The 24,627-nt window shown below is 39.6% G+C and overlaps 2 protein-coding genes across 3 annotated transcripts in view; one reads left to right on the forward strand and one right to left on the reverse strand.

Moving 5' to 3' along the window:
* The window catches only part of pax2b (paired box 2b), a 30,158-nt gene extending 11,227 nt beyond the window's left edge, over window positions 1-18,931 (reverse strand). For both annotated transcript variants that reach the window (XM_085416649.1, XM_085416650.1), the window contains exons 1-7: window positions 18,342-18,931; window positions 16,607-16,772; window positions 15,931-16,128; window positions 12,738-12,817; window positions 12,527-12,646; window positions 3,876-4,051; window positions 1,016-1,130 (exon numbers count right to left, since the gene is read on the reverse strand). In XM_085416649.1, the coding sequence (XP_085272775.1) occupies window positions 1,016-1,130; window positions 3,876-4,051; window positions 12,527-12,646; window positions 12,738-12,817; window positions 15,931-16,128; window positions 16,607-16,772; window positions 18,342-18,384 (898 nt within the window). In that variant the 5' untranslated portion in view covers window positions 18,385-18,931. The remainder of the gene's footprint in view (window positions 1-1,015; window positions 1,131-3,875; window positions 4,052-12,526; window positions 12,647-12,737; window positions 12,818-15,930; window positions 16,129-16,606; window positions 16,773-18,341) is intronic.
* A 263-nt stretch (window positions 18,932-19,194) lies between these two features.
* LOC146663748 (uncharacterized) lies at window positions 19,195-24,099 on the forward strand. The gene is made up of 5 exons (XM_085415305.1): window positions 19,195-19,914; window positions 20,331-20,405; window positions 20,775-20,856; window positions 21,280-21,577; window positions 23,318-24,099. Exons 1-5 carry the CDS (start codon window positions 19,890-19,892, stop codon window positions 23,351-23,353), a joined length of 516 nt encoding a protein of 171 aa, XP_085271431.1. The 5' UTR covers window positions 19,195-19,889; the 3' UTR covers window positions 23,354-24,099.
* Window positions 24,100-24,627: the final 528 nt, after the last annotated feature.

The following is a 24,627-nucleotide window of genomic DNA, read 5'->3' on the forward strand; positions in this document are numbered from 1 at the left end:
TAGAGACAAGCCTGTTTCTATGGGGCCATCAGTGCACAAAGGACAAACACACACCTTTCTTCTCAGGAGGCCTGCCTTACAGGGGGAAATCTACCTCCCACATATTAATGAGAGAAGGGCCCTTTCTTTTCTCATAAGACTGCTTGGCTATCATTTGAGAAGGAGGGCTGCAGCAATTTTCAATCACCCTGTCTCCCCCCCCCCCGCGCAGAACTCGTTGCCTTTGATGGCTGCTGCATAATTATATGAATTTTAATAAAAGCTCTGTATATTAATCTCAGGCCCCCGACAGTCATCGTAAACTTTCAGTAAACTTAACCTTCTTCTTGGTAATAACACTGCAACAACAAAACAATATTTCAATTAACCAGACAGTCATTAACTGTGACAAGGAGAGGAGACAACTAGGAGGGAGAAGCAGAGAGAGAGAAAGAGAGAGAGGAGGGTGAAATAAATGATCGTAGTGTTAGAGTTAGGCGGCAGAAATGCCAGAGCGTATTTACCGAGGCACATTACTCGTGCTTTGAGACACACAAACTATCTCCTGGAGAACAAATTGCAGGAGCAACACAGCAGCAGCCAACAAGCAGTCAGTCCTGCATGGTGGCCTTTTTTTTCCCTCCCAGAGACCTTGCTCTGATACACAGTCATAGTTCTGATGTGCTGGCACCCAAAGGTCCTTGTCCAGTAGTGACTGAACAGCTCCCCTCCCCTCCCAGTCTCTCTTATCGCCCTGCTTGCTCAGCAAAAAAAAAAAAAAGGAAAAAAAAAAAACCAAGACGGAAGACTGCTGCTAAGCTTTTTATCGCATTTTCAGCTCAGAGTGAAACGGTAAAAAAGTCTTCACACTTAACTTTTTGCTTTGCCTTTATTGTCACATATTTCATTTTGCTCTTTGTCAGTTGCACAGGCATGTTTAGCTCTGACTTTCTTGTCCTTTTACATTGTTCAAAACCCCTCAGCTGAAGCTGTGGCTCAGCAGCATAAAGGCGTACTGTATGGCACTTGATCTTACCTACAGGGTAGCTTTGCGACACGCTGGGGCCCAGGTCTGGGTTGGCGCTAGAGGATAAACTGGGTTTGCCTTCGTCCAGGCTGGAATTCAGGGCAGGAAGCGAGTACTCATTAGCCTGGGAAAAGGACAGTTGAATCATTACACAACCAAACAATACCTATGGAAATCCTCCTTTCTCCTCCTCCATTAAGCGTTCCACACAGGCCTGTGTGAGTATAAATTTGTATGAGAGCATTGTGTGTGTGTGTGTGTGTGTTCATGCTGCAGGGTGGCAGTTCAAGCATATCATGAATGTATTTTGGTATTGTCTGAGAGGAAGTGGGATTTTGAGATGAGTGAAAAGCCAAGGTGTCAGCTGGCCCTTTGTGCTTGACTGCAGTGCTACTCCTGATCAGCCAAGGGAGAAAGCAGTTCTGCTTTGTTACAGACACACCATGTGGCCTCGTTTAAGGAACACTATTCAGGTTTTTTTTTTTTGAGTTTTTGTTGTTTTAATTTGGAGTCTAAACCACCTTTAAATTTCATTACCTCTTATCTCTGAATACAATCACTTGTACAGCTTGTGTGTTTTGCTATCGTAAAACTGTTGAGGCTTTTCTTTTTGTTTGGGCTCAGATGTTGGCTTAAAGGGCCAGTTCACCCAAATCACGCACGATACAAACCCTTAATCCTTCTGATATTTTGAAATGTAAACACATCTGGAGCCACCCTTTTAATAGAGACTGATGGAGATGTAACTTTTTTTTAAAGGAAAAATTTGTTAAAACACTGCGGTTTGCCATTAAAGATTTTCATTATTATTGCTAATCTATCAAATATTAAAAAAAAAATAGATTTCCTCATTTCTTTTTTCTTTTAAAAAATAATATTTTTTCAAAATAAACTTTCCTTTTAATTTTGAAAAAATTAAAATTAAAAAGACAAACAAAAAACCCCCACATGAAATAAAGTTTAAAATTGATAAAAAATAGATTATTTAAATAAAAAAGTAAAGTAAAAGTAAAATATCATTATAAATAAGTGAGGATTTTTGATGTAGAAAATATTTATTAATCATGACTTTTGATCAAAAACTCATGGCAACACGTCTTTTCTTTACTGTGTATTATTATAGCACTGAATTATCTGCAGAACTCACATATTTTATAGAAGCATTTTTATTGTCAGCGACTGACACCAAAGCCTGTACAGGCACTGTGCTACACAAAAGCCTCCCATTCACCTTCATTGCACTGGGATGGAATCAAAAAACAAACGAACAAAAAAAATGAACTCTAACTTGTAATTTGGGTGACCTGACTTTTTAATTAAATAAAAAACTTTCTCAATGTAAAAAAATACTCTTCCAGGTTCCCCATGGCAGATGTTAGCAGATTTTTTTTAATGAGATGAGACTTCCGGAGTCTGAGTGTTGACAATGTTTGTCCAAAGCGCAGTGTGCGAGGCTCAGTGGGCCGCGCTCCCACAGGAGGACGCCTGTGACCCCGCTCTTGTCTGCCACTATCACAGATAAACTCTAATTGTCTGCTACAACTGTTCACTGGCACAATGTCGGATGTTTTCCTCTATTCTCGCAGGCTTCAGACGCCAAACAGACGTTTTATCATGCAGATAAAGGGCAGGAGGGGGAAAACTGAAAAGATAGGTCTGAAAAGGATGACCAAATGGCTAGCAGAAGTGTGGGAGGGGTGAATCCATTGAGTTTTGCATCTCCAGAATGGCTTTTTAATGCCTCGCTACAGAACCCAGACACTGGCTAATAGGGACACATTTTCCAGAGGAAAAAAGAAAAAAAACCATGAGGCACCCATGAAAGGGAAAATACTCTGATTAATATTGCATTAAATTAAAGGTGATTTTTCTGGACTGTTCCTGGCCTCCTTTCTTTTTTCTTACTTACTCACCCCCTTTTCCTAGTCTAACCCTTTTCCCTCTGCCTTTTAATACTCTCCCTGACGCTCTTTGTGATTGCAAGTCATTTCCAATTCATTTTGGTATTGATCTTCCAGTAGAAATCAGTTTTGTAATTAGCTGCAAATTAGGCCCTCTTCTGGAGGTGAGGCCTGTCCCACTGATTTATCACCTGCGTAATTCGCCCCGATTGGAGAGAAATTAAAATGAACTCAATTAGGTGACTGCTTTTGCTTTATGGGTCCGACTTGTAGTTCGGTGGGAGAAATTAATAGTCTCTTGTTGTTTAATAGTATAATGAAAGTAAATAAAGGTTATCCATTGTAATAAGCCCAGAGCTTTTAATAAGCGGTGGGTTCTGGCTGTCATTTTGGCGTGGGGGGTGGCTGTTTCCCAAATGCCTCTTAATTTTTCGAAATGAGGATGGATGGCCAGAGTGGCTTTAATATCAGGACCAGGAAAAAGGTGGAGGCTAGTGTTTCATACAACTATTTCATGGGCATGTGTTACAATAAAGGCAGCTTTTTGAGGCCGCGTCAGTCGTTGCACATTAAGATATGTCATAGAATTGGAAAATAAACAACAAAGGCAAGAAACAACAGTTGAATAGTGTGGCAAAAATGAAGAAAAAAAATCTAGGTATTGATTAATTTCTGTTGCTTTACTGTTATTCTCAATTACAGGGAGTACACAGAATGTGTTTTTCATCACCAAATCAATAGTATGTGGGAGTTTTCCTACTGATACCTCCAGCATTATACATGCTGGGGCTGTAATCCCAGGCTTTGCCATCTCAGACATTTATTTAATTAGCTTTTATTTCCAGGAAAGGGTTTGGGAATATATGTGACAGAGGTGCTTTTTCTGTGTTTGACTCAGTACTAGCATGCTCGGTTTTCAGTGCTGCAAGAAAGGAAAAGCAAAGATGGAGAGTTTCGGTGCCACTAACCTGTTCTAGTTTGACATGTTCCGTCGTAGAGAAGACGTCAGGGTACGAGGGGCGTTCAAAGACCCGGTCCAACGCTTCCAGCTGCTGCTGTGTGAAGGCATCTGCCCTCAGGTGTTTCCGTAAACTCTCCACACTACCCTGAGAATCACTGTTTGGGCCAGAACCATCTGAACCATCTACAAGAAGAAAGAGCAACATTCGAGACACTGACCCCGGGAAGCTGGCCTTTACTTCAAGCTATGCACTTTATATTCTTCTCATGTTTTTTTCCTGTACCTTCTCTGTGGGGGATCTGAGAAATGGAGTGCAGGTTTTTCTGTACCTTAATGGCTGTGGTGAGCCACTGGCTACATTACACAGGCTTTTCCCTGCACCCCTCCACAGTATTAACACCATCATGATCTGAAAGCCCTCTGGTAATTGATGGATTACCGTCACTTGCAAATATATACATGTTGTGGCAAGCATGTGTACTAATGAAAGCAGCAGCAAGCCCATTATAGTGCCTTTTCATTTCAGCCAGTGCATTTTTCTTCCTTCTTTCCTACCCCCCCACCCAAAACCCTACCGATGTTACTGAAATCAAGAGCAGCCTTTTTTTTTAAAGCACAATTTCCCTTTCACAATTCAATACTACTTCCATTCTCAGTGAGCGGGTGGTTCCATTTGAAAGCAGCAGCAGAGGACAAGGGGCTGAATAAAATTGTACATTCTTGTTCAATCATCCTGCTCTCCAAACACGGGAATTTTCTCCCGACTCCTGACCTGATTACTCGTCTGTTGGGAGAAGGATGCCTCTCCCGTTGTTACTTGTGTGCAACGCTTTCAAACCTTCACAGACCATCCTTCCATAGCGCCCTCTCTTTTTCTCTTCTCCAGCCCTTCTTAACCACCCCCCGCACACCCCCTCAGCCACCTCTCCAGGCTGCAGTGACAGTGTCTGTAGGTCTTCTTCCCCGGATCCCAGAAAGCTTCAGCTCCCTTACAAATCTGTCATTCTAAATTTGCGGCAGATTATGTTCTCCCCTCAGTGGGAGAGTGGTGATATATGATATGCAAGGCCGCTATTGATTGCCTGTTCTGGTGGCAAGAGGGAGCTGAAATGAACTTGAAATGAACATCATGCCTCAACTCATTGTGCGTATAATACTCTACTTAATCCCACATTTTTCTCTGCCATGGAATTCAATTGATCAATCATGTCTGTGTGATAGTACCATTTGGGAGGGTTATTGCCGTTCTATTCTGCTGCTTGACCTTTTTTCACCGGCTGAGGCCAGAGGATGAACCCGACTCTCCAAAGAGGAGCTGATGGAGCTATAAACAAGACCATAGGTAGGTGTGCATAAGCCAAAATTGTGCTGGCTGCAAAAATGTAAAGAAATAAAGCGTTTTGCTAACAATATCTTATTAGCAAAACTTTCAGTCTCCAAAATAAATGCATTAAGGTTTATTTAAAAGTGCTGCAGAGATCTGACAGGCTGTATTGTTTTGTGACGGAAATATTGCCATGAGTTTCTTAGTCAGTGTCACGTTTGCATAAAAAGGCTTTTATAGAGCTGCATTGTGAGGAACTCTTATATTTTTGCTATGCGGAAGATCTGATTTGGGAGATAAACGGTTTCACTGATGCATCATTTACCTTTCAAAGAGGTAATATGAGGTAATGTGTAGAGGGTGTCTGCAAAGGAAGGACAGCAGCATCATTCATTTCAGCAACTGCCCTAAAATGAATTTATTTGTGTAATTAATTAAGTGACAAAGCAGCCCAGTAATTATAATGGTGCTGTGACAAAGGAGGAAACTGGGTAATGTATTACATAGTGTGCAAAGGAAGAAGTTTGAGGTGATTGAATTTGCTCTTTGTTTCCAGGTTTGAAACTGTGAATGTTGACATGACCACTCGATTTACATCAAGTTAGATGAGATAATCCATTTCAGCCCTAATTTGAGGTTTTATCTTACAGGACATAGGTTAGCAGTAGAAAGGCTGTATATAAAAGATGGATGCAGCTCTGAAAAGTGAAGTCTAATACAGCTGAAAAAAGATTAAGTGCATTTAAAAAAATGACCCTTTGGCTCCCTTGAGCAATGACCTCATTAAATACTTTCCTAATGAGTTTGTACTTTCAATTATTAGTGCAAAGTCCTATTTAATACAACGTGACATTCATTTTGTAAAGTATGGTCCCATAAAACAGGATGTATGAGCTTACAGTGTCCTTTGTTTCTTAGTCAGATCCACTCCTTGGTACCCATGTTTCATTTTAAAAATAAAAGATGCGATGGCCAAACCAGGAGTCAACAAACAAATATGTGATGTCATGCTCAGCACAATAGCATATGAAAATCCCCCCTTATTGCCCCTCATAGTGTCACTCTATACCAGCGGTCCCCAACCCCTGGGCCACGGACTGGTACCGGTCCGTGAGTCGTTTGGTACCGGGCTGCGAGAGTTGAGGCTTGGGTGTGAAATGTATGGTTTTCAGGGTTTTTATCGGTTTTTAGTGTTATTTTGTTCTTGTTTTTATCGTTAACTCGGTTTTCCTGGGTCTTTTCACGTGTGTTATGAATATATCTTCGTTTTTTTCGGTACCAGTACAAGTTTTATTTTGTTGTATTTATCTGCGACACCTTAAAGGCCGGTCCGTGAAAATATTGTGGGGCATAAACCGGTCCGTGGTGCAAAAAAGGTTGGGGACCGCTACTCTATACCCCCCTAGAGGGGCCTATCCCCACTGGTTTAACATGTGCAATACCCAGCAAATACAACGATACAGCTCTACTACTTGGTAAAAAGTTAAATTTATTACTTTAAGAGCATAACGCAATTCATACACAACAAAAACAAGGAAACACCTCCCCCCAAAAAACTGCTTTCTTGCCCCTGTAGTGGCACTTTGGTACATTCAGGTGGATAATCTCACCTGCTACAGCTGCACCAAGTCACTTTATCAAACCCAGTTGTCCTCTTTGCTACCAAAGCAAATAGAGTCATTAATTACTTTCCATCAGCGAGCCTGATCCACAACACCCTGATCAATACCCCCAACCATATTTGTCATTCACCAGTGTGGAATACACTTCCCACACACAAGACAAACCATCCTGGGTCAAGCTACACACTTTTCCTCCCACTCAGTCCAATCTGCCCTCCCTGCTACTGATTCTCTTCTGACAAATCAGCAGAGGTGGTGTTTTGGTGAAGAAGACGACTCTCTTAAGACCATTCAGGAAGCTATGTAATTATGATTCTTCAAGCATAGGTTTAAGTAGTTTGGAGAATGTTTCCCCCAAAAAAACACCAAAGCCCCAAAAGAACATATTGTTCTTAAGTGAATTATGACTCCTGTGCATTAGGATAAAAAAAAGAGTACAATTATGTCATTATAAGTGCCAACAAAACATCTTTAACACCAGACATTCCCGTTGCTGGTGAAAACTGGTTTTTTAAACCATGACTATGATTGTTCTCTCACCTTATTACCCCTGTTGCTATCATTAAAACCCATGACAAAGTTGCTTAACCACAGCAAGGTAGTTATTTTAAGTCAAACCTAGAAAGGCCTAACTGGAAAAGCTCTGGAGTGTGAGGTTTTTTATTTAGATTTACTTTTTTTCCATACTCAAGATTGAAAAAAAAAAAATAGTATCTAAATTAGTAATTTGATAATAATTTACATTTGACTGATTTCTGCCTCATTAGTTTAACCTCTTAATGCCCAGTTTATCACATTTAATATGTGATTTTTTGTGTTTTTGAGACTTCCACATGATCAGTGTGATCCCACCCTCAACATAAAAAATTTAATAAATTGCACAATACAGTTTTAAGCAATAAAGAAATAATAAACTGTCACAAACTAAACTCACAAATGCATATATATATTTTTTTTTTTTTAAAAAAGAAGAATTTTCTGCTACTTATTTCATGGTTCGAGGTTTAAAGAGTTAATGTGTTAGCGAGCTGAAGCCGCTGTCAATTAAATTTGACCAAGCCTGATCTACACTATATATCTACTATATTTAAATTTAGAAATGTTAACTTTAACATTTTGCTTATATAGCCATACATATTGTTAAATAAAAATGCATCAGCTTGCATAAGTGCTTCAAAATCTCTTCCGAAAGTCCGAACCATCATCTGGACATTTCTAAATCTGCCCATTACGCTGCAGTGATAATAATCTCTGACCACAGTGGCTTTGTTGTTGCTTGTCTCGCTCTGTGGTCACTTATTGATCACCGCTGGCACTGAAGATATTCATCTTGACATCGGTCTGTATTAACACTCTGGTAACAAGGGAGTAGCCTCCATCAGATCAGATAACCAGCTTTATGAAGCAGCCTCCTCTCTGCAGGATTGGCACCCAGAGGTCATGACCCCTAGCAGGAGACTTAAGCCAATGCAACTCCGAGTCTGAAGTCGGTCTGAGTGACTGGCTTCTCCGTCACAGTTGTTATTTTTGATAACAATTATCGCAAATGAAGTGTAGACTGAGTATGAATAGCAGCTTTTCTTAGAAGAAGAGAGGGGCTTCAGAATAGAAGTTTAAGGTCTTTCGTTTAATGAAAATTGAGTTTTGAAGTTTGTGTTTGAGGCACCTTGAGGTCAGGAAAGACTCCCTTAGACGAATGAGCTTTGCCCCCTCCCAACTGTACTCCCACCCGGTCTGCTTCGTGTTTAAATAACATGTCAACATGCATACGAGTTTGTTCCCTCAACACATTCACGTATTTCACAATAATATACCTGTATAATTTCCCGCCTGATTCAATTCTTGGCTAAATGAAATCAAATTAAAACTCGTTTGCATCAAATTGGATGAACTCAGCTTCATTTTGGCTTGCTAATTGATTATTCTGATTATGTAAACATAGATGAAATACTGTCTTCTGGATGTAATATGTTTTTTCTGTGTTACTGTAGGAACAACAAATTGTGTAGATCAGCAGAAATTAAATTTTGGTAATAAGAATTTGAGAACTTTAAACCCATTTTTTTTTTTTGCATTATTTCACATTTTATTAGCCAAACATAGCCTGATTGATTACTTGCAAAAAAATGTGATTACTCCTGAGAATTTGGGTACGTCGAATATCACCTAGTGGTGGCCATTAATTTGTTGTGATGTTGCCAAGCTTTTAAAGGCTTTATTAATCTAATTCGGAGGTTACACTTCGGTGCTGACATTTTGCTGCACTCCCAGTTCCTGTGTTGATTCTTCCTCTCTCCCAAAACAGATGCTGATACACAGAGCAGGGTGTGACGGCGGCCCGCTCCATCACTCATCTCCATCCACACGCCTCAGTTCAGTCCTCATGACGCTCAGAGATGAGAAATAATTAATTCAACAGCTACTGAAGCACAGAATCACATCCATTCTGACTGCCACTGGCTATTGTTGTTGGGTTTTGAAATATATGATGATCATCTTATCATGAAATTTCTCTCTTGGTATTTCTTTCATAAATCAAAAAAGAAAGCCAGACAAAAAGCAAGAAAAGCACACACAATGGCTGAAATTAAGAATCATCTACCGGTCTGATTGTGCAATTGGCGAGTTGCTTTGAAAGGACATATGATATCACTTTAAAGGACCGGACACACTTCATGGACACGGCCTGTTATCAACACACCTCCGAGTTGTCTGCTTAAGTCAATTCAGCTCTTACACACATTCACTAATAACATGAAAAAAAAATGAACAAACTCAAAAACAACACCGAAAGCAAATTTGTGCTCAAATATTTCGACTGTTTTTACTTCACTCGGGGAGAAGCAGCTTCTCCTTTGTCTTTTCTGAAGCCCACAGTGTCAGAAGCAGTGGGGGGTTTTCGAGCAGGGATGCAGGGGTGAGGCGGGTGGTGGGGTACTTGGATGTTAATCTGTGAGGTAATAGCTTTTCTCTGCAGAATTGCGAATTCTAATATATGTCAATTTGTAAAACGTGCAGACAGCCGTGGTCACCAAAGACACCATCTCCTGGGGTCTCGCTCGTGCTCCCTCCCTCTCTCTCCCACACCCTGTCCGTCTGCAACAATGGCTGCCAAGTGTAACATGCTACTTTTAATTTGTAATAACACGTGACAATAGCAGATTAATGGCTCTTATGACACCTGTGTCCCTGAAGCTCCTCTTGCCGAGACCCAGTGTACATAACGTGTGTCACACTACATTATCTCTACATCCCGCCTGTAATGGGGGAACCTTTTTTAAGGGCACTGCTGACTTGGAAACTTAGGAGCTGTCTGCCGGCTTGGCAGAGAGCCACGGCTACTGCCTAAAACAAATACTCTGGGCTACACGGCCAATCCATTTCACTGGGGCTTGTGTTGCACACCGCCTCCCCTCCCTAACCCTTCCCCTCCTTTCCTTCTCTCTCATTTTTGTTCATGTTTTCAACCCTTGATAATGACTGCTTGTGCCATAATAATCATGAGGCTTACCAAGTTAAATAGGGCTCAGGCAAGCTACTGTGCTGTGAGGAAATTTAATCCCAGCATTAACCCAGTATACACTACTGCCTACTGAGTGAAGGAAGATATGTCTGAACAGCAAACAAGGCATTGCTGAAACACAGAGAGAAAATCTGCTTTGAACCCAAAACAACAATGAAGCGCTCCGATAACAGCAATATCTTTCTAACATCTCCGAACATCTTTGCTTTCATTGGTATATAATATGAATATGCAAATGCTACAACCACCGCTTAAATGTGATGTCAGCGGAGTCCACATCATGCATAAATGCTTTACTTTCAAAAATACACCCCTAAAATATTGCTACATGGCAATATCGGTCTCCTAAACCACAAGAGAGGACGGATTGGAGTTGCAGCTCAAATGTCAGAACATTATTCACACAGTGAATCACATTTACTCAGCGGCTCAAATTTATTACTAAAGCAAAAATCTTTGCATTCCTCATCATGCAGAGAACATGGCATAACTGTAGCGAGAGCCCTCGTGCAATGGACAGTTTAACCTACCTGCAGCAAAATCTTTTTGTTTGGTAAAGTGCACTTTAAGGGAAGACAGCAACAGGACAATTGTGTCTACAGGGTAGCATCGTATGTAATATACTATTCTTACAAACTGTGGCTTGAGGCAAGACATTGCTTTTGCAGCTGTGTGTGGCCAAAGGCCCAAGGTTTTATGTTTTGGAGAGATGAAGTATCCATGACCCTGTAGTTTCAGGTAGGCACCAGCTGGCTTTTGCGAGAGTATATAAGAACCAAAGCTCCACCATCTCTGTCAGTACGAGCCCTACTCTGACTTAAACACGCACGCACACAGGCACACGCATCCACGCACACACATGCAGCTTTCGTCTCTTTCTATGTAATGCTGGACGAGCACCTAAATCACAGAAATGGCAGCACATCAGGGGAATCATTTGAGACTGAATAGCCATAGAAACATGGTGCTGTCACCTGGAAGACCTCCACAAAACAGGCCAGTTCTCCTTCTCTCTCTCTCTCTCTCTCTCTCTCTCTCTCTCTCTCTCTCTCAGACACACACACACACACACACACACACACACACACACACACACACACACACACACACACACACACACACACACACACCTTATTCCTCTCCATGCCCTTTAATACCTCTTTGCCCTTCAGTAGCAATCTGCATAGAAATGTGTGCATTCTATCATTCAGTGACTAGACATTACACCCTGGCTAATATGAGAGGTCCTCGAACGACTGAAAATGAACCCTTGAAAATACCAGACGTTTGCATTATGCCACTGCGATTGCATCTCTTACAGGGAAAGACTTGATTATGTCATTTGCCATGTCCACGTCATGCTGGTTTTTATATCTTTGCCAGGAAATCTACCTCTGACAGGTCATTAGTCATCCCTCCCTCCCTGCACGCACATAAAACATCAATTCCACTCAATATCCCGCAAACCCCTGTGCTTCTCAACAAACGCCAGAACAAAGAAGACGCTATGTAAACTGCTGCCGCGCTCTGATTAGCTCTCATTCCAGAGCACTGCAGAAATAAGGCACTCATTCCCCACCCTGTTTGAGATAACTGCCCCTTTTCAGCAGCGACATCATCCCTCCATACCCATACACGCCTTGTAACACGAGTGCATCTGTTTAGCTATTCTCATCAGCTTCTTATGTAGTGACATTAAGGAAGCCTATTGCTTACAGAACCAATAATCTTTATCGCCTCAGGCCCCCTTACATCCACTAACCTACGACTTCAGCTGCAAAACTAGAGCCACTTTTGCTCTAAAAAAACAAAACAAAAACCACAAGCCCTCCACAGAGCTATAGCCGCTTTCTTGACTGACCTGGGTGGTTGGCTACATCATCTTGACATGTAATTATCTAAAGCCCTTTAATCACTTCCATAAAGATTAATTGCAGGAGACAACAGCGGAGGTCGTGTCTTCAAATCAAAAGACTCCTTGGCAGGTTGACACAGCAGTGTAACAGAGTTCAGACTTAGGTGTTTTATAAGGGTCATCTACTGGAACTGAAGCAGGTTTGAATGCTGTAATTGCATGTTCAGCACAGAGGGTTTTATAGTACAAAGCTGTAACCTCGTTTTTAAAAAGACTTTTTTTTCCTCCTGATCTTATGTGTTCATTTTTTCTTAAAAGTAAAAATCTCACTTACCTTCATCTCTTTTCCTCTTTTCACCATTGGATCGTGGAATACCCAGAATTCCATTGATGGAATAGGATCCCGCAGGGTCGTTGGAGGCGCTAGTTACAGGTGGAGAGGCTGTGCTTGGTACTGAGAAAAAGACAGGAAAAAAAATCAGCAACTCCTATTTGATATACATGTATATATATATTTATAGCACACATGGGAGCTGTAATATTACCAATTGTGTGGCCTGGTGTCGACAGAGATGTCCCATCAGGAGATGGATGGAAAGGCTGCTGGACTTTTGTTCGGATGATCCTGAGCAACACCAGAAAAGCACATGTCACCTCACATATATGACACTTATCTATGCATAGAAATCAGTCATAGCAGTTACTGTGAATAAGCTATCAAATGTAACTCATACACAAGAGGGGATCTGGTCAGTGGTTCTACCTTAAAAGTGAGACTGAAGAAAAGTCTTCATTGCACTTTTGGTCTGAGTGATCTTGCAAACAAAGCATGAAATCACATCAATTCACCTCAATGATCAGCTTCACTGACTCTACCTGGCCCACACTAATCAGCACGCTCTCTCTCTCTGTCTCTCTCTCTCTCTCCCCCACTGTGAAGGGGGTTTCACTGGGCCGATCACAGCCCTATAGCAGCCCGCTTTGCCTCCCAGATCAAACATCTCCGCAGAACCACCAGCCCCCATGTGCCAGTGCGGATGAGGTTGTATTGATCGGGGCTTGGGGAGAAAAAGTTGGGGATTAGTCACACGGGCAAACAGATGCAAATAGAAAGCTATAAATTATATGTGACAGGAAAGCAATAGTTCCTTATTGCCTTGCACAAGCTTACGCCAGCATTAGATTCCTTTAATCTGAATGGCAACTGGGGAGAGAGGGAGCTGTCACAATAATTTGTAAACTTTAAAACTATTCATCACGTATGCCACGAGAGCCATTTAAAAGTACTAAAAAAAAAGAAGGCGGTGTGAGGACCGTAGAGCCTTTTGGATGGTGTTCTTATCGCTCATTTGTGACTATGTAGATTGGAACTCTGAATCAAAAATAGTATGGTTTTTATTTTGGTCATCCGATATCAATGTTATGTAGGTGCCAGAAGCCTTCAGAAAAATTAATCCCACACTGTCACGAATTAAAAACAAAAACAAAAACCAAGAAAACTCCCCTCGAAGGCAAAGCTACCTAACAACAAGCCTTTGCAGAAAGCGCATATTGATGTTTTAATTTTTTTCACTTCTCCCCATAACAGTTATTCGACCCCTTGACTTGTGTGTGCTACATAAATTCAAAGACTTTATTTGGTATCCATGTTCTTGATATTGAATAAGCAATTTGGGAGAATGAATTAATGACCTGGCTGTTGCTGAAAATCCCCTGAAGAGATATTAAAATTGCTTTACTCCTGAATCAATAATATTGAACGCCATTGAAGACCCTTTTTTTTATGTCTAGCACCCAAGGTAGCGTTACTGGTTGGTTGTGGTGGCCCTGACGAACAGTACAACACTATCTCTGTAGCATTTAATAATGCATGCACAGGGGAGAGGTGTTTAAATCAAGCATCCCCTTTGTCACAAGTCCTGAGGTCAAACTGTCTGCCACAGAAACCCACAACTGGCCCCACTCACTCACAACCATCCAGCTGGAAAAGACTCTGGCTATGGCCTTGTTTTTTCTTTTTTCTACATAACTACTTAACTGGGAAAACCCCTTTTTCAAGTGCAAACATTTCTTGAAATGGATTAAGCTATTATTATAGTGACTTTTAAGAACTGCTGCATCTAAGTTTGCAACTGACCGAATCACTGAGAATGTTTTCATTGTTAAAATTTCATTGTTATGTTAAAATATTTAGCCGTAGCTAAATCAAAGCAAATGCTCATAGAGTTTCATTTATATGTGTTTTTGGAGCAAGACACTGAACTCTTACATGAGTTCTATTGAAAAATATATTCAGCATTAAGCCATAATAGAAATTCAAAGTAGCTCTCATATTTGGCTGATAGAATTACACCGCTTTGTGTTCGCATTTTAATTTCCCACATAAACAAAGACACATAAGTCTCCCCCCTCTCACACACACAGCTTCCTTCCAAAATAGAAAGCTTTAATTGGAATTGAAAAACTTTATAGGGCTCTTTTAATGATATTAATGTACATTTTGAATTTATCACATACATGTGTCTGAGCCTCCTTAAATGGGGCTTTTTAAGCAGCCACGAAGCATGAAATGAATTTTCTTCAGCCTTTTCTCTATTTAAAAGATGTCTTGTGTGGAGCTGTCCATGCTCTCCCATCAGCTCATTAAAATGTAATGCTGATGCTGGCTCTATGGAACAGTGCCTCTTAACCAAAGTTCATCACCAGGGATCTCTGGTGGTGGTGGTGGTGGTGGGAGGGGGACAGGGTAAGGAAGGGTGAGGTGATAGTGGGGATGTCCTGGGTCTTGCTGTGACTGCCGTTTTCAAAATACAGGCTATAACTATATGCTGTTAAAAAATACTTTGAAGAGATGAAAGCAATTATAGGGACAATTGTGAATGAACTGAAAATGTGATAAGAAATGTGATAAAAAAAGATGTATATATATATATATATATATATATATATATATATATATATATATATCCCCATGGGGATCAATAAAGTATCCATTATATATATATATATATATATATATATATATATATATATATATATATATATATATATATATATATATATGTATACATATATATATATATATATATATATATATATATATATATATATATATATATATATATATATATATATATATATATATATATATATATATATATATATATATATATATATATATCTCCCCATGGGGATCAATAAAGTATCCATTATTATATATATATATATATATATATATATATATATATATATATATATATATATATATATATATATATATATATATTATCTTGCTGAAAAACCCGCGTTGCTTTCTCTGTGCAGTAGCTCCAGCACATTAGATGTGCTAAAGAAAATTGGCCTTCTTTATAGCGCCACGGGATCTGGTCACCGAATATTGATCGGTTTTCATCTCGACAGATTCACTCAGTCCTGGATGTACTGCTGATTGTTGAGGGAGTTTGGCCTGAAAGATTGAATTGCACCTCTGAGACCGCAGGCATCCTCGGCGTGCCGGGCAGCAAGAAGTTGGTCAAACAATATTCTGCAGTGGGTGGCGCGTTTAGCCCAGACATACAGTGATAAATGATTTTCAATTTGCGCCCTGCCGGCCCTCTTCATTAAAGTGTTTACATCCGGCAGCCCGTCGTTTACCTAAACTACATTCACAAAGGAAAAAAAAAAATCCAAATTGTGTATTTATTTTGAAGTCACTCTATAATTTCCATTTCCCCCTACCTGTTAATGGATGAGACGCTGGGAACAGTGTCATTGTCGCAGATGCCCTCTGCCAGAAGTCTGTCTCTGATCTCCCAGGCAAACATGGTTGGGTTTTGTCTCTTGTAGTCTGCTATTTTTTCCACAACCTTTGGCGTGGCTACTTTGGGTTTAGACCCACCAATTACCCCTGGTTTGATGCTACCAGTCTCGTAGTATCTGCAAAACAAAAACCTGCAATAATTAAATCAATACGAGCAATAAACGGACTGTTAACCTTAAGAGTGGGCAAATCCAGTTATGTTTTGTTTAACACGAAAGTGTGAAACATTTAACTTCTTTAAAAAAGAAAAAAGAAAAAACCCCAATCAGTTTTAATCGTTACCTTTAAATAAAATTAAAATAATAATTACTAGCAGGAAACCGCACGCTGTGCAAACATATAGTTCTGTTGTCAAATCCTTTTAGTGGACACTAAACTAACAAGTCATCTGACCCCTCCCAAACTAACAGACTGCTAATTATAACGGTTACTCAAAGGCAGTTTTCATTTATATTTCAAGATTATTAAAAGCAGAGCTGAGTTTAGTAGGCTATGTTCAATTCTCTCTTCCCACATTATTTTACATCTGCGTTACTTACTCTCCTGCTAGGAAAACCTGCCTGGCTGAATGCAGGGCTGAGAGTTTTCACCTACCTGCCCAGGATCTTGCTGACGCAGCCGTGGCTGACCCGCAGCTGCCTGGAGATGTCGCAGGGCCGGACGCCCTGGTGGGCCAGCTCCACTATCCGCTGTCTCACCACGTCCGGGAGGGGTCTGCCGTTCACAAACACCCCGCCGAGCTGGTTCACACCTCCGTGCCCTACGTGGGATACAACAGCAACACCACAAACAGACGTAACATTACATAAGGTCGTAATAGACAGGAAGGTCCAGGCAGGTAAGTATTTAAAAAAAATTATATCAGGCAGAAAAAAATCACGGAGCAAAGGCGTGTGTAATATAAGTGAGTAGGCTGACCTACATGCATTTATTATTATCGAGAACCCTCTAATGGTGTAATTTAAAATATATATTTTTTTCATTAAAAAAGTATGTAGCTTCTATTTTAATTTTATGAAATTACAATACCATATTTCTCTTTGTTTCTCAAACAGCTTCACCAAAGCGACTAAATAATAATATGTTTTCAGAATAATCGCAAAAATTGTATGATTGTTTCAGCTGCTGGAGATTTAAAAGTGGACATAGTGACAGCAGCGCAAAGCAATATGTAAGATATTAAATATTTATTTAATTTGGTCACATATTTTCACAAAATAAAAACTGACTAAAATAATTTTTATTATTATTTTGATGAATGTTGCTTGATGTATTTTTTTTATATGTATACATATTTTATTCAAATTAAGTTACAAAAATCAATCTCAAACATCGTGAATTAAAATACTTTCAATAAATAAATAAATATCGATGTGACACTCACCTACTCAACCACAAAATTATTTAGAATATGCATGTGTTTATTTCTAATATTTTAAATATTATTGTAAATAATCTCTCTTATTGTGACATCTTCCTCCTTAAATTGGACCTGTAAGCCTCCTCCACAACGGAAATGCATGTCCCGAAATGAATTTAAAAAATAATATAAATATATTTTTGACACTCCATGAAAGTTTCACACAGTCGAAACAAAGACTTGATATTTTCTTAGCACCTCACGGCTCCTGTTGGCTATTAAGTTACGAGCTCCTTCATTCCCTTCATGCAAATTTAAATAATTGAACAAGCCTTGATTACTCACATTACATATTATTTTAGTAAACGGAGAGATTATCAATAATTCACACACATTCGCCAAATTACGAGTAAAGCACACTGTGCGTTGACTACAAAGTGCTGCACACAGAGCTTGTTGTTAGCTGGATAATTTGAGTAATAGATGTGTAATGTGTCCTGACTTATTAGGCCTACACACACGCGCGCGCTGCGCGGGAAGCTACGTGGGGATGCACGTGTAAATTACAAAGTACCTGCCAACGCATGTTCTTTGTTTACTAGTGGTTAAAAAGTTGAATTTGTGCACATTGCTGCTGTGAGCGGAGCAGCTTGGCTGTGACAATTTCAGAACATTTCGCGAGGTTCAAATTCGCGCACACGAAAGATATAAGGTCTGAAATTCGTATTAAATATAATATTTATTCCACTGCCAGTCTTATGATTCCTTTTGAGGCTCTGTTCGTCCGTTTATCAGATGGTAATTTTGTCTTTTTAAATGCACGAAGATGCCGGTTACGTCCCAAATTGCTATACAGGCTGCTGCGAGCCGCCTTTGTGCTGTGCAGAAATATTATATATTCCCGTTATTATTTTATCCGCATGCATGCAAAAGCTGCAGTGGCAAAGAAACTCGGGTTGTGCTACTTACGGTGCATCGCTGTAAAGGGGTCTGCTTTGCAGTGAATATCCATTGGATAGCAAAGGAAAGACAGATAATCAACTGAAGTCGCCGTTTCGCCTTCCTATCAAGAATGAAAATGTGAAGAAGAAAAAAAGGTGATTCTACTCGATGGAGGGACTAAGTTTGCCCCTCCACCCCCGCTTCAGCAACCGATCTAATGGCAACTTCTTCCCCCTCAAAGTTGCCCTTCTTTTCTTTAACAGTCCCGTCCTGCAGCGGAGGTCTGGCAGGTGCAAAGCATGACCGAAGGATTGTTTCAGAAACACGACCTGTGCTCAGTTTATCGGTATTTTTTCAAAGCCTGGAGTGACCAGAGGTAATTCTCACAGCATGCCAGCGAGCAAACTGGGTCTCTTTTACAGAAACGAAACGTTCAGGTTCCAGTGTGCAGGGCCCGGTATCTCCTTTAGTCCTGGTGGCTTTGAGTCACACGTCAAAACGGCGAAGGGAACCTGCGCGTACGCACACACACACAAGCACACACACGTCGGGGTTTCTCTTTCGCGCTGGATGCGTTAGGCTGGATCTTTGGGTTGGAAATGAAGCCTCTCTCTGTGTCTGTGGTTCTAAAAGCTGCAACCCTCCCCTCCCTCCCTCCCCCTCTCCTCTGCAGACCCCCCTTTTGCTTATATGGATGACTTGTCAGACAAAGGCAATAGATGCCAACACTTTGTGATTCGCCAACGCAAAAAACCGGGGGTCCAAATGAGGAGGTCTCTGGGTCTGTCACACCGGCAGGAAGGGGAGGGAGATAAATAAGGAGTTCCGAGTTACAAATATCAGACTTTATTAGACATTATAACGGCAGTGAAGTATATGATCGCATATTGGAAGTTTTAAATCAATGAATTAGAGCTATACATATATATATATTTTAAATGTGTGTTTTCGTCTGATTTTTTTCCTCCCTAAAATAAACGGACTAACAAGCGTATTTCTGGGAATATACCGGACATCCATCCATTCTTCAAAGCTATGAAGTAGCTCTCCTATTTATTAAGCTTTTTTTTTCTTTTCTTTAAAAAAATATTAATATTATAATAGTATTGATCTTGCCGCCAGCCCTGGGCCCACTTTAGGCCCATTTTGTTTTTGCCTTTATCCTATTTCTCCCTTTAATCCGATGTAGGAAATGTTGAAACTGGCTATGTAAATGCACATGTATTCACTTTACTACATTCTGCTGATTGTGATGATGATTGCGGTGGTTCAAACTGAACCGGGGTGATGGTTGGAGGTGAAAGTTGCTACGCACGCAGCAGTGCCGCCTAGCTTCTGTAGATGGCGCTGTATAGTTTCTCAAATTTAAAGGTGGCTGTCAAAGTGGTCCAAAAAAAAAAAAAAAAGTTAAACTTGGGGTGCACTTGAGTGCTTGCAACCTGAGGAGTGAAAAACAGTATTCGAGTAAAATATCTGTCAGTTGTAGACCTGTAGACTCCTGCAAAGGGTTGCAAAGTTATTAATTATTAACTGATAACTTCGCCATCCGAAACTGGAGAATCTTGGACTTCAACAATGATGATGAAGACAAGTGAAGAAGGTGCGTTTTATTTAATCTTACTAGCATCCTGTTTTACACAGTTAGAATATGTCAATATATATATATATATATATATATATATATACATATATATATATATATATATATATATATATATATATATATATATATATATATATATATATATATACACATTATTTTATAAGGCTCTAAATACAATACGAACATTAATTATTAACAAAGACCAAAAAAATAACACTTAGATTTTTTTCACATATAAAAGAGAATATAATTACCAAAATAAAAGTCTAGTATTTCTATGCACCTAAAGCAATAATAATAATAATAATAATAATAATAATAATAATAATAATAATAATAATAATAATAATAATAATAACGCATTTTTGAGCACAATTCATATATATATTATACATATACATATGTATCTCCAGGGTCGCTGGTCGCTGATGGGCGGGGTCGTACTGGGGGGGCAGACGGCCACATCTCGCGCTCTGCCTCCTGGTCAGGTTAGAGGATGATTTCTCTTTTTGTTACTGTTTTTGGAGAGAGCTTCTGGTACAATATGTAGCACTATAGGCTGTAATTTCACACCCGGCTGCACATTTCCCTTAAAGCTACATTCTTTTTTTCTCTCTCTCCCCCCTCCTATAAGACCCCCACCATCACTAACACCACCGCCACCATCACCATCGTCATCCCCCTCCCTCAGTTTTCTACTCACCTTCTCTCACTCTCTCTCGTGGCCTTTTGCACCCCACAGTTGATCCTCCCCATACAAGAATTAGGCAGGAGGTGAAATTATTATTAATAATTTAGAGCAAATGATATCAGTGTGTTTGTCTGTTTACTTTGTTTGGCTCCTATTTGGACCGCAGGTGTGCTACTTTTTGGAGGAGGGGACCGCTCCATTCAGCAGTTACAGCCTGGGATCAGAGAGCTCATAAAAAGTCATTCAGGGTAAAAAATTTATATATATATATATATATATATATATATATATATATATATATATATATATATATATATATATATATATATATATATATATATATATATATATATATATATCAAAAAGGAGAACTGACATATATAAATACACATATTTACACATAATTAATCCCTGGTACTTTTCATCAAGTGAGCACCAAAACCAGAAACCTGAAACGAGTTGTTTAAAAAATAAAATAAATTAAAGTTTCAAGAAATTAAATCACTGTCTCGTCTCCGCTCTGACATGCAGCAGCGGCATTTAAGACGATGCGACTGCTTGTCAAGAGTTTGGAAAATGTTTTTGGAGCCTGTGTGCACCCATTAGGAGAGGTGTAATGTATTGACAGAGAGCAATTTATCTTTTGCCCCGCTTCCTAATGGCCTGTGCAGAGGAGAGAGGAAAGGTGGCATGGAGGAGGAGGAGGAGAAGGAGGTGGAGAGGGAAGAAGGAGCACCGACGGTCCAGCAGCTCCACCCGCCGAACATCAACTCACACTTTCAGGCAACTGTGGGGAGGATGATCGAGGCGTCTGAGTGGTGGTTAAGAAGTTTTATTTCTGTAGAGGTGTCATATCAGTTTTCCCCCCTTTTTTCTTCCTGTGCAGGCTGCTGGCTGGCTCCCTCGCGTTATTCCAACGTCACCAATCGATCTGAGTTTCCCTGCAGAGGGGAGCTGACACCACTCGTTGTAAGTTGAATATTAATCCTTTTAGATTTAAGGGAGGGGTTCGTCATCAGATTTAAGTTGATTTAGATGAATTTGCTGCAGAATGGAGGCTCATTTAGGCTCTTTTTGCACATTGTGTAAACCTAATATTAATGTCCACATTTTTATTTGGAAAAGATGCTCTGTACGATTGAATAAAAATAGTAATAGTAATAACAGCCTTGTTATTTTGATATAGGTTTCACAAAAAAACCCCCAAAAAACAAAAAAAAAAACAAAAAAAAAACAACCCACTCTTAAATATGTACAAAGACGTAATGTCGTTGTTTTATAAGCAGGGGATCTGAGAAGTTCAGGTCAGCCTCTCCACGGTCTCCCACTTACATATAATACAGTAAAACTTACAAAATAGCTCTCCACACCGTACTGTATATTAGATTTCGTCACTCTGCCCTGTGCTCCTGCAACCAGGCTACCATACTCTGGGCTACAAATCCTGTGAACAGATGGCGCATCAATTTGATTCCATCTTCTACACCGTGAAAGATTGATTTTGCACTTGCTTTTAATTTTGCCCATAATTAATTGGATCATTACAACTGTTTTCCATTGATCCCCTAGTTGAAACGTAAAATTAAAACGCGATCTCTGTTTCGTTTCTCTGATTTTATTTCAATATATTTATGCATTTGCTCTGCTGAAGAGCATCCTACATTGTTTCTGGCGCTGTCAGCTGAGAGTCTGTTCCCTCAAAGATGCAGCAGATTAATATTTCAGAGTTATATAGTCATTATAAGCTCAGAGTGTGGCCTCATTGAATAACAACACAGACATGGAAACACACGTCCGGTCCTCTCTGTCTCTTATCGAAAAAAAAAATAGTTTTATTTTTTTTAATGTTTTATTTTATGACAGTGGCATTATAATAGCTCCCATGGTGCTCACGTGATGTTATAGTATATCAATAATTAAATAATTCTAATCTAAACAATCAGTTCTTAAGCTCTTGTTAATGCAACCGATCAGTTTTAAAAATATATTTAACATGTTAATATAGTAAGTGCAAGTTAAAAAACGAACCTTTTGCAATATGTAACTTTGCAGATATTAAATCCACACTGCACATAACAATAAGAATAAACAGTAATAATTAAGCAATCTAAAGAGGCTTTTACCTCGATTTTTACGGATGTCAGCAATTTAGTCCATTCACACTTAACTGGAATCAATTACTCTTTAATAATATCGTTTATCCACTTAGGAATAAGGTTGAACTTGATATCTGAGCGTCTTCTGAATAGATTTACAGGTAAGTAAATTAAGCCATTGCACATTTTTGTCATTAACATTTGTTAAAGAATAATCTGTCAGCCTTTGATCGACATTTTGACGCCACTCTGTAGGCCCCACACATCAGATTTTAGTTGTTGCTTTGTGTGCGCACTTAGAGTGAGTGCGTCAGTTCACTTCAGCCAATTTAACCGCTTACTGTCTTTGATGGCAAATCATGAAAAATTAAGAATAGGCGTAAAAGTCAATGCCATAGTTTACAGCTGCCAGGGTCATATTTCAGAAGATAAAACCCACACAGGAAGAACTTTATCTGCTCTGAGGATCCGTACTGTAACTGTAAATGTCCTTACAGCGACCTTAAAAAACAAAACAAAGAAAACAAAACAGCGTAAAAACAAAAAACTGTTACCTTCATCCGTTTTGTTGTTAACTGCAATTAAAGCCTTTCCATGTCTGCTGTGTTTTCAGGTTGGCTGTTCATCTGATGATCTGTCCCGTCATTAGTCCGCAACAGCAGCCCTCCACCCCCTCAACGCACGCACACACACACACACACACACACATAATGAGTGGTTCCAGTCATTTTGTATTGTATTAAAGATCCAAATGCAAGTGAGATCAGGTTACATTACTTTGATTAGAAAATACTTTGTTAAATTACTTTTCATAGCCTGAGCACAAAGGCAGTCAGACAGTCGAGTTTCTGAGCTTTTCCATGCCTCAGGTAGAGCAAATCATTAAGAAAAATTAACATCTCATTTGCATTTAAACATGAAAGAAAAAAATTGCATTATTATTATTATTATTATTATTATTATTATTATTATTATTATTATTATTATTATTATTATTGTTTAGCAGGGTTATATGTTATAGCTATCATTCTTTGAGACCCTAAATTGGGGAATAAAGATAAAGAACTGGCTCTTCATTCATTATGCAGATTTGGAAGTTACTGTTAAATATGCCCTGCAGTGTCGGATTAAAAATAGGACTGTATCTTGTCATTTTCAAAAGTATTCTCCATGTTGCATTTATTGCACTGGGAACAAGGGCTAAATCCTTCCTCTTCCCCATCAAACTTTCCACATGAATAGTTAAATGTGTGCCCCTCTGGTTTTAACTTCACAAAGACTGGCGAGGCTTTGCAGCAAAGCTGGTAAGGGCATCAGGAATGAAAGTCAGGAGTGTTCTGGATAACTGTAAAGGAAATCATATGTATCTTTACTGTTTGTTCAATAAAAGTTAATTGCCACTAATGTCCAGCTATGATCATTTCCCAAGCATTCTCTTTTATCATTTTACATGAATGAAAATAAAAGTATCCTCATCATCATCAACCACCACTAACAGTGACTATCAGAGCTGCACACAAGCATGTCTTTCAGTGGATAAAGGCAGCACACATTAGCCAGCCTCCCATAAGGCCCAGGGTTCATCACTATGGGAGAAGCAGGAGCTCGTCTCTCTCTATCTTTTCCTCTCTCTTTTCCTCTATGTGTGTGTGTGTGTGTGTGTGTGTGTGTGTGTGTGTGTGTGTGTGTGTGTGTGTGTGCGTGTGTGTGTGTGTGTGTGTACAACAGAGATCAGCCCGAGGCGGCTCGGAGGTGTCCCGCCAGCTGCCTCTGTCCCATCCAGACAGCCAACAGCTTCCAATCACATGTCAGCAATATGGGAAACAGAGCTTCTGTCCAGTGGGCCGCTGACATGTGTTAGCCTATGGCATGTGAATGCATAATATAGCAGTCACCTCCTGGTGGCAGACTTAAAACTCAAAA

Source organism: Rhamphochromis longiceps, linkage group LG8, assembly GCF_057381845.1.
Source record: "Rhamphochromis longiceps isolate RC_006_pf linkage group LG8, R_longiceps_female_GT1.1, whole genome shotgun sequence".
Lineage (NCBI taxonomy): Eukaryota > Metazoa > Chordata > Actinopteri > Cichliformes > Cichlidae > Rhamphochromis > Rhamphochromis longiceps.